General features: G+C 43.6%; 1 protein-coding gene across 7 annotated transcripts in view; it reads right to left on the bottom strand.

Annotated features, from left to right (window-relative positions):
• TLE3 (TLE family member 3, transcriptional corepressor) overlaps positions 1-16,435 on the bottom strand; it is a 59,572-nt gene extending 43,137 nt beyond the window's left edge. For all 7 annotated transcript variants that reach the window (XM_044665314.1, XM_044665315.1, XM_044665317.1 and 4 more), the window contains exons 1-4: positions 16,381-16,435; positions 15,654-15,754; positions 14,942-15,005; positions 13,613-13,657 (exon numbers count right to left, since the gene is read on the bottom strand). In XM_044665314.1, the coding sequence (XP_044521249.1) occupies positions 13,613-13,657; positions 14,942-15,005; positions 15,654-15,754; positions 16,381-16,404 (234 nt within the window). In that variant the 5' untranslated portion in view covers positions 16,405-16,435. The remainder of the gene's footprint in view (positions 1-13,612; positions 13,658-14,941; positions 15,006-15,653; positions 15,755-16,380) is intronic.
• Positions 16,436-17,185: the final 750 nt, after the last annotated feature.

Here is a 17,185-nt window from a genome sequence, read left to right as displayed (position 1 = left end):
GGCAGGACCTGGACTGAGAGGCAGAGGCAAAGCCAAGGGGACCTGAATCCCTAAGGAGTAGCACTGAGGTGTTAGGTTTTGGCTCAGCCTTCCAAGAATGCAGGTCACTTGGGCTATGCGCTGGAGCTAGGGTAGAAAAAAAAATAGCATGGAAAGTTGAAAGCTCAAGGTAAATAAATGATCCACTTAGCAGCAGCAGGAGATAATGACCCCTGCTACTCAAGGGGCTGGTGAAGGCTTCCATCACAGATTGCTAAATGATAGGTGATCCTCCTTAAAACCCCTTTTAGCATTGACATATTGATCAAATTATATATAACTACAACTCCATTAAATATTTATGTCTTCCAAGGGAACCTATTGAATTCTTTATGCAAGGAGGACTAAATGTATTAGGCCCAACAGCCTTCCAGTGTTATTGTTTATTGGGGATGTGTGATCACCCTCCCCACCCCCACCACCCCACCTTAACAGCCTAACTCAAAACCTTTAACCAGCCCTAGAGGCAGTCTACTAATTGGTGACTGGAGTAATCCCAGCAATTATGCCCTTAAGGCAGAATTCAAAATTTGGCCCCTTGAAAATTCATCCAGGGTTAAGGATTATGGTTATTGTGGGAAGCCTGAAGTCAATTTAATACACTCTTCCAGTCCTACCCCAGTTTTGACATTTAGGTTAAGTGAGTCAAAGGAAAAACCTGACAAATTAGTCAAGGGTTTGAACATTATGACCTTGAGTAAGTCATGTTCCTGTATTGACCTCAGTGAAGATCATCTGCCAAAGGAGGGAGTTGGCCCAGATGGCTGTATAAAATCTAGCCAAACTGGACTAGGGGGTCACCTTTCCTTTTGATTCTGGCTCTTCCATATGCCTAGAATGCCTTGCATCATCACTACTTGTTGAAATCCTGCTCACCCTTTCAAGATCCTTGGTTTTGTGGAATTTTTGGCATTGTGGAATTTAGGGTATTAAGATGCCTTAAATATTATCCCTTTTCTATGAAATCTTCCCTGATGCCCTTAACTGGAAATAAGGTTTCTCTCCTCCAAATGTCCTTAACACTTTGTTCTGCCTTATCCACTCAGCAGTGAATTCTTTTTTTATTATAATTGTGTACATATCTTCTGTCCCTAAGCTCCTTGATGGAAGGGATAAGTGCCTAGCACAGTGCTAGACACCTAGTTGGCATCAAATAATTTGTCTCTCCTGGCTCTAAGATTCTTTGATTCTCCAAAGTTTGCAGGAATCAGACTTCCTGTTAACAAGATGAAATAATCTTTAAATATTTGTTCACTTTAATTTCTTAGTTCCCAAACACATTTAAATCTGCTTGCCTCTCACCCCCACAATCCTCCCCCTCCCATACCCCGAGACTCCTGCTTAAGGTTTATCAAGCCCTCAAAGAGATCATTTGTATAAAAGAAACAGGGGAAGCTTTCATAGGAAATACTCCCTCCCTACCCCACCACATGCATACCCCCAAACACTGCCCATTCATCCTTGAATCCTAAAAACCAATAGGGCCCTCTCTGACTAGAGCCTCCGGCTGCTACCCACCCCTTCCACACACCCCTCCTCATACCCTCCCCCCTCCTTAGTTTAGCTCCATCAGCCAACTCCTGCCACAAAAAAAAAATCTCAATTCATCACTATGGGGTTGCCATGGCAACCCCCAGCCACCTAATCCCCTTAGAACATTATGCAAATCTCCTTCTCCCAGCAACAGGCTGTTTTTTTTTTTTTAAGTAAACTACACAGAGGTAGGTCATTAAATTGAATTTTGGGGTCTCTCTCATCAGAATTAATGCTGAGGGTTTTTTTTTAATTATAGTAGCTCCCCTAGGAGAAGGAATTTTTGGGGGGGAGGGTGGGGATGTCCAATTGAACTGAGAAGAACAGGGAAAAAAAGAAGTGAGTGTATTAGAGTAGGAAAATGAGAAGCAAACCAAGCCACCCTTATTTGGCATACCCTTTGGCCAGCTGCCTTTCACTTTTTTTTTTTTTTTTTTAAATTACAACCTACCTCAAAGGGCTATTATGAGGAAAGGGCTTTGGAACTTGTCAAGTGCTATATAAGTGTGAGCTATTATTAACTATTATCATTGTGAAATGAAAAGGGCAAAAGACTCCCCCACTCTCCTGTCATGTGCTTCAGTTTAGCTATTGTATTCAATTATAAAAATATGCCTTTTCCCCCTGGAAAGCTAGTCCTCTGCCCATCCTCAAGGACTGGGGCATCTGAATGAGAAGCCCCCAAATCACAGTGCTAAACTAAAAGGCACCTTTATTCGTCACCTAGTCTAGCCCTTGCAAGGTCACAAAGGAGACAGTGCCCAGAGAGATGCCCAGGCTTCTTCCATGCTCCATATGGCAAGACACTTTTTACTTCTAGGCAACTAAGTAGTGCTAGATATGGGATCAAGAAGACCAGAATTTGAATCCAGCCTGAGAAATTTCCTAGCAGTGTGACCCTCTGCAAATCATGTATCCTCTTTTAGCCTCAGTTACCCTCATCTATAAAAGGGGGATAATAATAGCAACTACTTTCACAGGGTCCTTCTGAAGTACAATTGAAATAAAGTATGTAAAATATACCACAAACCACATACTATATAAACACTAGATCTAAACCTAAATGATTATTTCTGTTACTTCACACTTGAGTCCTAGAGTTCTAGCTCCATCTTTGTCCCTGGTTCACTTTACTCCTGGGTCCAGGAGAACTACCTAAAATATCATCTCCTTCCCTCCATCCACACCCCCAAGTTGGGAGTAGTAGCAGCCTTTGTAACTCTTGTCTCCCATATGCAAAGAGGCTACCCACCCCAGTGGGCTCCTCTCTCAACATCCGGGTTGTTGTTCAGTTGTGTCCAACTCTCTTGTGACCCCATTTTGGGGTTTTCTTGGCAAATATACTGGATTGGTTTGGCATGTCCTTCTCTAGCTCATTTTACAGATGAGGATCCTGAGGCAAACAGGGTAAAATACCCTGCCCAGTTTTAAGTGTCTAAGGTCTGTCCATTGAACTACCTAGCACATACCTAGCAGGTATGACTTGAAAAATGTGACTTTGGAAGAAATGTCACTTTTCCTGAGGTGAGGATTTGTTGATGTCATCTTTTTTTAACCCTTACCTTTTGGCTTCAAATATCTTAGAATTAAGTATCAGTTCCAATGAAGAAGAAGAGTGGTTAAGGGCTAGGCAGTGGGGTGAAGTGACTTGCCCAGATCACATAGCTAGAAAAGAATCTGAGGCCAAATTTGAACTTCTAAGACAGACCTCCATCTATAGGTTTGGCTCTCATCCACCGAGTCACCTAGCTGCCAGGAGACCCTCTTTGGAGGCATGAAAGAGGCCCTTATTTCCTTCCAGTTAATGAAAGTTAAAGGAAGGGAGCTTATCAATATCCTTGTAAGAAGCCAGAAGAGAACTGCATAGAATCCCCAGATGGTTTGGGCTTAAGAAATAGGTCTCCCTGAAGCATCCCAAACCTGCAAAGGTGTATATAAAACACTGAGCAGGATTATCTGGAGATTCCTTGCTGGATCACAACTCCCTGAGAAAATACACATGCTGTAAAGCCCTGCACACAAGGACTAGGTATCACTGAGTACTGACAGAGTTCAAAGCCAAGAGTTGTAGAAAGAACAGCAAAGCTGCTTTTGAGAGTCTTAAAATACAAGTATTTTTTTCAAACCAAAGCAAAAGTCAGATCTTATTTTTTTTTTCAAAAATGTCTCTATTTTACTTGAAGCAAGGAAAGGATAGGCTCAGTTTTTTTGTTAGGCCTTTTTTTTTTTTTTTTTTGGATGGTGGGGTAGAAGAGAGAGATGCCACAACTGTATATGGGCATCAAGGGAGTGTAATTAGTGTTGCAACAACTTTTCTTGTTTTTTTTTTTTTTTTTGCAAGACAGGAAGATAATCATGACTTGGTTCTAGAATTCCCCCAGTAGAAATGTAGGTCCTAGAGAGCAGGGATCACCTCTATTTTTCTCTTTTATCCTCAGGATAAGATAGGACATTAATGAATGCTTATTGGGACAGGAACCCAACATTACATTTCCTAACCTCTGGAGAATTCCCCCTGCCCCCCAAAAAAAACCCATGATTTTTTTTTTTTAAAAGAAGGGCAGGTTAAGAATTTATAAAGTACTCAGTTCAAAACTGTCTTTCACAGCCTGAACAAAAGCCACCTCCTCAATAGAGGGATTCCTTCACAAATCTCTGCCTTATTCAGAGTCCTAAAATTGGGAGTCTATACCAACATCACCTGCCATGCCCTATATGTGTGGTCTTATCGTGTTACCTATTTGATGTATTTAAGTTTTGTCTCCATTGCTAGAAGGAGTTCATGAGGACTGCTGATTTCCTCTTTTATCCCACATAGTAATATTGCACATGACTGGACACATAAAGAGATAGAAAAAAGTATATTTTTAACAAAGACTGAAGAACTCCCTAAGAAAACTAACCCCATCAATCTCCAATGATGTTTCCAACTCTTTAGGTTCTGGGCACAAAAGGCAGCAAGGGGCAAAAGGCAGCAGGGGGATCTGGGCTTCGCTTTTGACTAGATGAGATCTAACACCGGAATAAATAAGTAAGATAAAGGACCCAATTTTCAACTGGACTTCTAGTGAGCGTACAATGAACCCCTAGTGAGCCCTTACCCACATGGGACAACAAGCAGAGCTAAAAAGCTTTAGGGTCAAGTCTACCTCCGTAGAGTTGAGATTTTTTTAAAAACTAGACATTTGGTACTATTATGCTTTGGCCAGAATAAAGGATGGATACTGGATGGAGAGCAGTCAGGAAAATCTGCGTGCTGGTCCTGGTTGAGCTACTGACAGAGTGTGACTTTGGCTAAATTACTCTACCTCTCTGAGTTTCATTTTTCTTATCTGTAGAAGTAGGTGGCTCAGTAGATAGCAATAGGTTGGCCTGGAGTTGGGAGAATCAGGGTTCAAAACTGGCTTCAGGCAACTTTTTCTAGCTGTATGACTCTGGGCAAGTCACACTTGGTGTTAACCAATGGCCTAGCCTTTACTGTTCTTCTGACTTGGAACTGATATTTAGTATTGATTCTAGGACAGAATATATGGGTTTATGAAAAAAAAAAAAGAGGGGGAGAAGAGCATTGAACTAGATAGATCTCTTAAGGTCCCCCCTACTTAATATAAAAATTTTAGGATTTCTATTATGGCAAAGAACCCCTGAAATGATGCCATGTTCAAAAAATATGAACTGAAATGCAGGGTGAGAATCACATGGAGGGTCTTCCAAAGGTAAATTATATGGAGAAATGAATTAAATTAGGCATAACAACAATAGTTCATAATTATATGATGCTTTATGGTTTACCAAATGCTTCCCCCACAACCCTGTAAGGCTGTAAGCATCACTCACTTATCCCCATTTTTACAGATGAGGAAATAGACCGAGAAGCTTGCCCAGGGCCACAGAGCTTGGAAGTTGTTCTAATCCTGGCCCTGACATTTCTTGGATGGCAATATCACACTTTTTCTCATATTTCAATACTATCCAGAATAGAGGCCAAAGAATTATAAGATTTCCAAGCTAGTAAGGGCCTCAGAGATCATCTAGTCCAAACTATTCACCTTCTTCAAAAAGCACTCATTCGGGTTTCATCATTCAATTTTGCCTAGCTGAGAGCAGTGTAGACAAGCTCATTGACTCTGGGAGCTTGGCTGTCCAAACCCAAAGCTCGGATAGGGAGAGAGGATAAACAATGCAATTCTGAAAATTCAGTAGGAGCTCCCAAGAGAATTAGTGTTATAAAGCCTTTCAGGTCCCATTCCAACCAAAAAACAAAAAAACAAAAAAAACCCTCAAGGCATGGATGGTCCAACCTAGAAAATTTGCCCCCCTCCCCCTTTTCCTCAGGCACTTAGTCCAGATAGCATTCCAGATCAAGGACACAGTTTGTCCTTAAGAGCAATCTATCCATGCAAATACATGCTTCTCCCTCCACAAATGTCTACACATATACACTGAAAAGCCTAAAAGGCCTCAATATCTACACTAATAAAGACCAAAAAATGAAAATGGGAGAGGAAAGGGGCGGACCCAAGAGAAGAAACAATCTTGGATGTAAGTCACTGGAAGCATTTGTTGAAAACAAGATATTGTCCCTTTAAGCATATGAAAACAAGGCCCTTGAGCTGGCAGTTCTCACTGCGGTACACAATTATGGGTACTTTCAGCTGTCTAGCACTCTTTCAAGTGCTCTCTTAAACCAGACTGTCAATGGCATGTTGAAAGCTATTCTGCTGGCTGCTATCATTAATAGCAGAGTGGAGAGTTATACTGATGAGAATTAAATATGAGGGAGGGGGGTGGGTCACAACCAGTGATTACAGAATACCAGTATCAGAAAGGAGACAATGCCACTTTGGGGAATAAAGTCCAAAGGAGTATAGCATGTCCCGGGGAGCTGGGACGCCCAGCCTCCTGCCAGCTCAGAGGATGGGGATAGAAAAAGAGCTTCCACCCTAATGGGGCCTCGGTAGATGGAGCGGGGCCAGACCCCGAGCGAGGGCTCTAGGTAGGGTGAAGACGGGGTCAGAGAAGCCCAGGGCTGGGAAGCACCTGAGAGTTCGGATCACCTGAACCCAGTTCTCTCATTTTGCAAAAGGAGCTCAGACAAAATAGGAGCCTTTCCCAAGGTCACGACTCGTGGCTTCTCAGAGCTGGGCTACATCACTGGACTGCTCTAGTCACTGCCTATACAAGGTTGTACAATGATCAATGACCAATGATCACACCCACTATGTATACATCTTGTTCTGTACTGGATGATGTAATGGATCCAGAAAGAAAAGTGGCCTGGCCCTAAAGTTTGAAACCTAGTTGGGAAGACTCGGCTAAATACATAAACAGGGGGCAGCTGGGTAGCTCAGTAAATTGAGAACCAAGCCTAGAGATGGGAGGCCCTGGGTTCATATCTGGCCCCAGACACTTCCCAGCTGTGTGACCCTGGGCAAGTCACTTAACCCCCATTGCTTACCCTTACCACTCTTCTGCCTTGATTCCAAGACAGAAGGTAAAGATTTAAAAAATAAAATAAAATACATAAACAGTAGGATTATTAGAGAATATACAAGAACCCCAACTGTGTATTATAAAATGAAATAAATGACAACAGCAAAAACTCATTACTAAGGAAGGCAAAGATTTCAAAGTTTTGCCTGAATCACTCAAATACTTGTATTTATTTTTTGCAGATATCTTTAAGTATATTTTCTCAAACTATCATGGACTCAAATCTACTCTTGGTTCTCCTACTCATCCCACTCAAAAATCAACTAGCAAAGGGGCAGCTGGGTGGCCCAGTGGATAGTCAGGTTCAGAGACAGAAGGTCCTAGGGTTCAATTCTATCCTCAGACACTTCCTAGCTGTGTGACCCTGGGCAAGTCGCTTAATCCCCATTGCCTAGCTTTTACCACTCTCTTCTGCCTTGGAACCAATACTTAGTATTGATTCTAAGACAGAAGGTAAGGATTATTTTAAAAAAATGAAAAGAAAATAAAAATAAACCAACAAAATCTCAGAATTTGAGCAACTATTTTATCAATCACCTATTACAGGCAAAACACCTTACTGGACTCCCTGAAGCATCCAAAGAGTACTAATAATGGCAAGGATGTATACAGTGCCTACTATGTACCAGGCACTGTCCTAATTGCTTTGCAAACTTTAGTCTCATTTGATCTGAACAAAACCCCTGAGGTGTTATTATTATCCCCATTTTACTGTTGAGGAAACTGAGGTTAAGTGACTTGCCAAGGTCACAAACCCATTCTGTATCTGGAGGCCAGAACTGCTTTTGTCCCGACTCCAGATACAGAACTCTATCCAGTGCCATCTAATTCTAAGTCTTTGATCAATTCTTCTAACAGTCAAAGAATCCAGTAAGAAAGGTGGGAAAGTTTGGTCACATATACCTGGAGGATAAGATAACATTTAATAATGATCGCATGTGTGGTTAAACATACATGTAACAAAGTGCTCTGAAACTTCAGGAGAGAAAAATTACTTCCTATTTCATGAGAAGGGTAGGGCTTGGGCTGGATCTTGAAAGAGAAAAGAGTTACAAACCAACATCCCAGTGGGAATGCTCAAAGAATATATGTAAAGACCTAGAATAGATGACTCAGTTCCCCAGAGAAGCTCATATTTCAAAATTCTGGTTTCAGGGCCCCTTTGTATTCTTTATTATGAACTTCTAAAGACTTTTCTTTATGTGGGCTAGAGTTATCATTATTTACTGTTAGAAGTTAGAACATATGAGTATTACTATGAAAATAGTTTTGACTGTACAAACCTCCTGAAAAGGTTTTGGGAATCTCTTGAGGCTCCCAGACCTACTTTCAGAACTGCTGTCCTTGGGGAACAAGAGAAAAGTAACAAGAGAAAGAAAGGTGAGGAACAGATTGCAGAGGGCCTTGAATTGTAAGTAAAACTATTCTAAAGTACAACAATTTCTTTCAAACTGATTGATTGCCAAAGCAAAACATGGAGCTCTTGTCTTATTTAAAAGAGGAGGCAGCAACAATTAAGAAAATGGAATGGGGCCAAATTCTGACAATATTTCTAAAATCTTAGCAACCCCAACTCCAGACCAACATTTCCATCCAAACTACCCCCACCTCCAGTATATATACCCTGCAAAGACCTCTTGTAGAATATCTACCAGGTGAACTCTGTGACCTTTCTTCCACCACAACACTGGAAAATTGGCACCCAGACCTGGTTAAGTGACCTGTCCCAGAGTTAGCCAACGGCAAATGCAGGACTGGAACCCAAGTTTCCTGGCTCCCAAGTTCCACACAACTTCATATGCTAACACTTCATCCCCACCCCAGGCAAAGTTCACATGCTGTCTTCACCTCTCTGCAGGAAATCTCCTACCTAGGATAACTAGTTAGGCACATGTGGATTACTATGCACTTTTAATCATTAGTTGTACAAATATTTGAATCTAACTAGCAATTCAAAACATGATGAGTGCAAAGAGGGCAAGCTGACACAGTTATAAAACTTTAAATTAGGTACTCAGCACTTCTGTATACTAAGTTTATAGCCTCAGCTCCTTTAGATATTAATATAAAAGCTGGTGGCAGTTTAAATACTTGGCTTCCTAACAGCCGAGGAACGAGTCTTCGATCTTTTTCTTCTGTCTCACTAAAAAGCTCTCTTACTGAAGTCTGGAGGTTTATAGAACAAGAACATTTTCCTCTTAGCACATAATGTTGCTTTGAAACCAAAATGTCTTAAATCTCAGTCTTTAAAACCGACTCAAATAATGAAGTGGATTTGTGAAGCCCTCGATGACAGCATACCCTCCAATGAAGGCAGATTGCAGTCTTTCTATGCCTACCCATCCATAAGATTCTCTTATCCATATCTTGCAATAAAATGTTGCCAAGGAAGGGGCAGGGAGAGCATTCACCCAGGGCTCCTCCAATTTTCCCTGCATTATCCCAAGGACCAGCCCCACCCCCCTTCATCATCCCTTCCTCAGAGACAATCCCCCTCCTCAAAAAACCACTAAAACTAAATAAAAAGGGGGAAGCCAGGTGGCTCAGGAGACTCAGGCCTGGAAACAGGAGGACTCAATTTCAAATCTGGCCTGAGAAACTACCTAGCCCTTACCACTCTTTTGCCTAGGAACTGATAGATGCAAAGACAGAAGGTACAGGTTTAAAAAAAACAAAACAATTAAATGAAGGCTGGATGATACAATAGCTTAAATTCAATACTGTAAAGTATTAGTGACCCAAACTATTAACACTATCATCGCCATTGTTCATTTAAGGAGGAAAGTTCATCAGCTTTCTGGGATTTGCCCCTCAATTAACTTTGTTATTTCTGGATACTCTAGCAAAACACACAACAGGGAACAAGAAAGATGAGAACTGGTTAAGCTCTCAGCTCTTCTGAATCATCCTTGACATTCTGCCTGAAGGCTGGGGGTTGGATTAGATGACCTCCTGAAATCCCTGTAAGGGCAGTAAAGACAGGCCAGCCCTAGAGATTTTGTAATTTACACTTTGACATAATTAGGGAGGAAGGCAGAAGAGTAGGAAGGGGAAACCATTTATTACCTCTGAAGGCTATGAGAGGAAGAGAAACCAAGACAGACATAGACCAAATCCACATTTACAGCTTGTTTGTAAAACAAAAATGGACTGAACTGGCACATTATTGGCTGCCCTCTGTCAATACTTTAGGCCCCATCCAGCCAAACCCATAGAAACATAAATGGGCATCCATTTTTATGTGCAATTTTAAAGAAAATGTAGTTGTAGTAGAGGATTTGGAGAGAAAGAGAGAGAGGAGAGAGGGAAAGAGAGAAAGAGGGAGAGGGAGAAAGGAGGGAGAGAGAGGAAGAAAGGGAAAGAGGAGAGAGGGGGAGAGAGAGACCCAGACTCTTCTGTGGATTGAAGACCTCAACACTTCCAGAAAGTACAATGTAGATAATGTATTATAGAAATGTACAAGACAATCCCCCCTCCCACCCCTCTACTTAAAGAAGTACCCATCCAGTTTGTTCCAGGCAGATGTAATCACACGAACAGTCAAGTCTAGAGGGCAGGACACTGCATGAATAATTCAAGCACTCCAGTCACTTGATTGTGTGTGCAGATAAAACACCAGTCAACCGCTAAACAGGTCAGCTGATAAACTTGTTTGCTCAGGCCTAACCACCATCCACTGAATGCACCCAGTACCCATACTACAATTAGTGGCAGGATTTATTTTGCAGAGCTCTCACAAGCCAGGGGAGTGACAAGCCCTATTAGCTTATGGTTGCATTTATCATCACAGTGTTTCCTCACCTCCTTATGCCTTTGTTCCTGCATTGCCACAGGGCGATTTCACCCAACTTAAGAGATTTGCAAGTTGAAGCTACAAGAAGTCTAAGAACCAGAAAACACTCATCATACCCTGTTCAGCAAACCCAGGAACCAGATGCCAGTGGGGGAGGGGAGAGAACTTTACTGGGTCAATGACTCATAGGTATAATAGATTAATTCCCAAATCAGCCAGAAGAATTGAGAGAAGGCTCTTTTAACAAAGAAGCCCATTTCTCAAATTATCCCATGCTAAACGGGTTAAGATTCTGAACCAACATTTTCCTGGACACTCAGTATACCAAAGCCCCAGACTTAGAAATCTGGGACTACTACAAAAGGCCTCACTGTCCACATGGCGTCAAGGGCTATCTTACCCACTCCTACTGGGAACATGGAAGCCCAACACACAGCAGAACTCAACATGCAACAACATATTACACCTTAATTATAAGGCTCTTAGGATAACTGCTGCTATAAATTTTAAACTTGGGTGCAATTACTCTCTTTAAACACACCCAAGAAACTCAGCTCTTGGGGAAAAGGGTGTGAAGGGAGACAAGGAGTCAGGACAGCAATTCTTCAATTTCTTTAGACCTGACGCCCCCCACACCCCCTTCGACTTGACACTCAAAACATTGTTATTGCGCCAGCATCTAGCCCAATCTTACTGTTTTGCAGATGAGGAAACTTTAGGTTTAGAGAGGTTGAATTTGCCCAAAGTCACATAAGAAGCAGCAGAGCTGGAACTGAATCAACTCCAGCCCTCTTCATTATACCACACTCCCACAAATGTTTCCCACATTATTCCCACAAATGTTAAACTTTTTCAAATAATCCCATTACAAAGCTGCATGGTTGGTTTTAACCTTCCTATCTAGAGGAAGCATTCTAAAAGGGTTCATTAAAATGTCAAGCTATAATCTTAACTTCAGTGCCTACATCCTTCTCCTGGTTAGGATGACAAATCTCTAAGTTTGCCAAAGGAATCTCTCCCCAACTGCTCAACTGAGAAACCATTCTGGATTTTCTAGGCATAGGGGCACCCAAGTGGAGTAAAAGAAAGGGTACCCTGCCAGGAGACAGGAAGACTCGTTTTTCCTGAGTTCCAATCTGGTCTCAAATACTTCCTAGCTTTGTGTCCCTGGGCAAGTCATTTAACCCTGTCTGTCTCAGTGTCCTCATCTGTAAAATGAGTTGGAGAAGGAAATGGCAAACCCCTCCAGTTCCTTCGCCAAGAAAATCCCAAATTGGGTCACAAAGAGTACGGCACGTCTGAAATGACTCAACAACAACAACAAAATACCAGGGTATCCACTCAGGGATCACTAAAGAGGGATCCAGATGTGGTGGAAAGGGCAATGTAGGACTTAGAATGACAGTAGCCCCAGTATCCTCCCCAGCGAAATACCAGGGGTGAGATGAGTTGATCCTGAAGGTTCCTTTCAGCCCCACCATGCCAAGACTCTCAGTGATCCTCCTACCTGGGACACCTTGCATAACCAGAACTGAAATTAAACCTCATAGCCAAGACAATTTCTAGTAGAAAGTCCACTTAAGCTGAATTGCCAAAAGTCAGTATTAGCCAACAACTCTGGAACGAACACCAATTGTGAAAGAGACCAACCAGCCTTCGTTATCAGTATGGGCTCAGTCAATGCAAATCATTCTAGAGGCCAAATTACAGACAGCCTCTCTCCTACAAACATAAATACATCCAGGGCCTCACCCTTTGCCCCTCCCAGGGATAGTGCCAGATTACAGATATCCACTGAGATAAAGGATATTACTATTTGTTCAGTTTGAGGCTCACTATAGTTAGAATAGTGACAATATAAGATACGTTTACAAATCCATTAAACCATGCCCCTAACTAGGGAAACTGGTTTAACTTCAGAATTCCAAAGTTGAGCTCAAGTGGTCTCTCCTTGAATTCTATTATTTTGAATACTTTTACTTTCCACCTTAGAATTAATACTGTGTGGGTTCCAAGGCAGAAGGGCTAGGCAATGGGGGGAAGTGACTTTCCCAGGGTCACACAGAAAGGAAGTATATGAAGTCACATTTGAACCCAGGATCTGTCTTTCTAACCCTAGCTAGCCCCCTAGCTGTCCCTTCCTCTGTCTTTAATTTTTAATAAAGACTGATTTTGGAAGTAGTAAGTAAATAATCAGGCTTAATCTCAGTGGTTTCATCCCTGTAAATTTTATACTCATGTGCCTAGGGCCTTTTGGCCCCTTCCAGTTTATCTAATCTGGGTAAAACATCATTTCTTTTTTTTTCCCAGCAAGCCCTCCAGCACTTCCTTTAGAGAATTTTACAAAAAAGCAGATAAAAAGTTACAAGCCACCCCCCCTTCACTTTTAAAATATAAAGCAGATAGATCTAAGGGGTGCCTCCATTTTGTGTACAACTTCTCAATTAGATATGACCTAAATGTGAAATCAGATGCCTCTGACAATTAGGTAGCATTCTCTGTAATGAATTAGAGAAACCCAACTTAGCAGTTTAAGAAAAGTAGGTGTCCTACAGTTACCACTTCAAGCTGTAACTTGAGTTTCACATTGTCTTAGACAAAAAAAAGAAGGGGGGGGGGGATGGTGTGGTGGGGAGGCAGCTAACCTCACTTCCCAAACTGGAGATTAACTCAGGAAATTCCACAGACACTGCAATTCAACCAAGTTTTTCCCCTTTAATGTATTCTTTTCACAGGTTGGAAACAATCACTTACCTGTTTGTGCATTTCAATGTTCAGACCATAGGACATTTCATAGTACTGTTTGAAAAAAAAAAAAGGCAAAAAGTGTTCCCATTAATGATAAACAAACCACACAGCAATCTATTCATTCTTCCAATGCTGCTTGTGATGAGGAAGGTTTCTGGCCCAACTGTACTTAAGATAGGTTTGCCAAGGAAGTTTTAAATCAAAACTAATAGCCCAGCCTACAGAGGCCCCAGAAGCCAACAATGAACAAGTGTTTCTCCTACCACCGAATGGAACATATATAGTGAGAATAGCGATCAGCCTCCCTTCTAGCAGTCCACATATCCTGTTGATACAAGGTTCGAGTTCAACAGGGAATATTATGTACACTGGGACACTGCTACCTCTTTTCCTCTAAGAATTATTTATTTAACACAGTGTCAAAGGCCTCTTATGTGGAAAGCAGTGTGGAGGAGAAGAGCTTAAGTACTTCTTTGCTCACTTACAAACTGAAGATTTAGGCTTGCTGTGATAATCTCGGGGATATAAAAAGAAGAGGCATTCCTACTACCCTTCCCCTCCCCCCCATGAAGATTTGGTGAAAAAAAAAAAAAGGCTTCTCAGGTTTTGTTTTGGTCTGTTGTTGTTTGTTTGGGGGGAAGAGAGGGATAAGGCTGACAGTGGGGACACATAATACCATGGCTTTCTACAAAAGCTGATCACTCCTCTTAGGGGAGAAGGTCAGAAAAAGAATGGTTTATAAGGGCTTTTTAAGGCCAGACCCTGGGTTTCACCAAAAGGCTAAGTGAGCAAGAAAGTTACCAAACAGATTCCAAAGTTAGGAGTTTACCCAAAACAAAGGCAGACTGACCCTGGACATAATATAGTACTGGGTGAAACAACCACTGGAGAACATCTGGGAAGTGTCAAAGTAAAAATAAAAAACAAAATAATAGACATTAGAGAGAGGTCAATGTATGGGTCCGGTTCAATTCTCCTTTTTATTCCAGCCTGGAACTGAGCTGAAAGTGTCTCCTATCCTAAAGCAACATCCCTCTTTAACATAGACAGAGGATTTTTGCTGCTGAACATCCTAGACAAAACCCAGGAACCCTGGGGTGATAAGGATAAGCGGGGCAAAGAGTCAGAGAAAGAAAGGATGTTTTCAGTCCTTTCCAAATGCCCATCTTCTCCTCCCCCTCCACACAACACCAAGTTTTCCTTTTCACTGTCCCTACCTAGGCCCCAGGCTTGGGGTCCAAACCGACTTCACATTTGTCAACTGTTTCCCTCCCAACTCAACTCCCCACTCCCCCAAATCCCAACTCCCCCGACATTCGGTAGAGCAGCTCTTACCATAACATAATGGCGCTGCATTTCTGTCTTCTCGTTGGCCAGCTTATCGTACTCCACTTTGAGACTATGAAGACCAAAACCAGATAATTTTCAGAATCTACCCCCCAACCGGAGTCTTTTAGGGGGTGGGGGTGGGGAGTGGAAAGGGTCCTACTAAATGTTCAAGTCGAGGAAGAGGGCTTTAAAATCAGTTTTCTAGATGCTCTGGGCACTTGTCCCACTTCCAGCTGGCATTAAGAGATATAACTCGAGGATACCCCCTACCTATCCACCCACAAGCGGGAGCAAGAAGACAGAGCAAAACCTGCCCCTCCACTCAACCCTGCCAAAGAAACTGCAACATTCCCATAAGGTCAACTTTCTCTGAGCCTGGGGAGGGGGTGGGGTGGGCAGGCAGTAAATGGTGCTAAAGGATCATAAAATCAAAACCTGTCACTGGAAAAGGAAGCAATCTTCACCCTAGAACTCCCTTTGAAAATTACCCCCAAAGACCCCCATCCAAATGCCTCTGGGAATGAGGGATGATGGTATTAAGAGTAGAAAGTGGGGTCTCCGGGTGACAGTTAAACTGGGGCAGGTCAGAACGGGAAACGAAGATTGCGCCCCAAGTCTTTTCTCCTCAGGGATTTCTGAACCCCTAGGTAACAGGGGAAGAGTATGCCAAGAGACTCTGGGGATATGACTCGCTCCCAGCCTCCATCTCAGACCTTACCTGTGATACTGAGCTTGTAAGAACTGGAATTCGTCTTTGATTCGATCACAGGACTCGGCCACCGTAAATTTAAATCCCGGCTGCCCGGGTTGATGGGGAGCCTATAGCCAGGGGGAGACAGACGTAGGGAGAGGGGAGTAAAGAGATCAGCGAAGGGATCCGCACAGGCAAAACAGCCACCATCTGCCCCCTAGTCCTGCTTTCCTTGATCCCCTAGCCTTGGAGCTCCCCCAATATGCGCGGCAGCTCAGGTCTACACAATCCTCCAAACCAGTTCCTCCCCTCAGCTCCAAGTTTCTTAGCTACCGTGAGAAGAGGCACCCCAAGCACTCCCCTCCATTAGAGGGCTTCCATCCCGGCAGCATCCCAAAGAGCATGGAAAGGGAGGGGGAAATCACTGTTTGTTTAGACGCAGAGGTGGGGGTGAGTGGGGGACCGAAGGCGTATATGTGTAAAAGCACTTCATCCTTCTACACCAGCCTCACCAAAGCGCACCAGAAGGCTTTAACCATCTCGGTCCGCCAGTCCGCCAGCTCTCCCCCGCCCTCTTCTCTCCCCCCCCCCCCCAAGTCTCTCTTTCCTCCCTCTTTGTGTTAGGGCGCTCACATACACACACACGCACGCACACAAACCATAAAGGTAACAAGCAAAATGGAGGTGCAAGATAAACAGCTTCATTTACCCTCCAATGATAGCTGATTAAATAAATCGAGTTACAATTACTCACCGGATGTCTGCCTTGCGGATACATCGCAGGGAGGGGTCGTGATTCTGCGAGAGTAGGTTGAAGCACAGAGACCCGGACCCAGGGAGGTGAGGGAGAGGGGGGTGGGGAGAGCCGGACCAGGGGGCGGCAGGGAAATTGAGTCGTTTCCCCCGCCCCCCCCACCCCACACTCGGAACAATATCCCAGGCTCGGGAACCAGACTCAAGTAGAAACAAAGAGCCAAGGAAAAATTAAGAAGAAAAAAAAAAGTCCTTCGAGAAAGCGAATGGGGAGGCCGAGCTTGCTGGGGGTGGGGAACCGGGGGTCTCCTTGTCTTTGTCTAGCTAGGGCTCTGCTGCCAGCAGCCGGCCGGTTTCCCTCGAGTGCGAAGAGGGAGTCAGACTCGGGGGGTTCGTAGACATCCTTGTCCTCCCCGCGGATTCACCGGGGGAGGGTGCGGTGTCCTGCGTTGGAGTCCCAAGACCCGTAGATGCTGCTACTACTGACCTCCCCTACCCCCTCTCCTCCGAATCACCGCCGCCGGGCTGGGAGGGGGCCACGACCAGACAGCTCCACCAACCGGAGCGCTCAGAAGATCCCCAATGTAGCCGGGTTCCGGGCTGGCTCCGAAGAAAGCTCTCCCGGAGGAGAAAGGATGAATTAGGAAGGACCAAGGTGGTGAGTTGAGACGATGAGAGTGCCGAAGAGTGAAGACAGGAGCTCAGCTCAGGCCGTTTGACCACCCCCCCCCCTCCCCCACCCCCCCCCGGAGAACCCAGCTGCTCCTCCGCGGTGACTGTGGCTTCGATTCCCTTCCCGGAGCTGG

This window comes from Gracilinanus agilis, chromosome 2 (assembly GCF_016433145.1).
Source record: "Gracilinanus agilis isolate LMUSP501 chromosome 2, AgileGrace, whole genome shotgun sequence".
Lineage (NCBI taxonomy): Eukaryota > Metazoa > Chordata > Mammalia > Didelphimorphia > Didelphidae > Gracilinanus > Gracilinanus agilis.
This window is presented reverse-complemented; position numbering and strand designations above follow the sequence as displayed.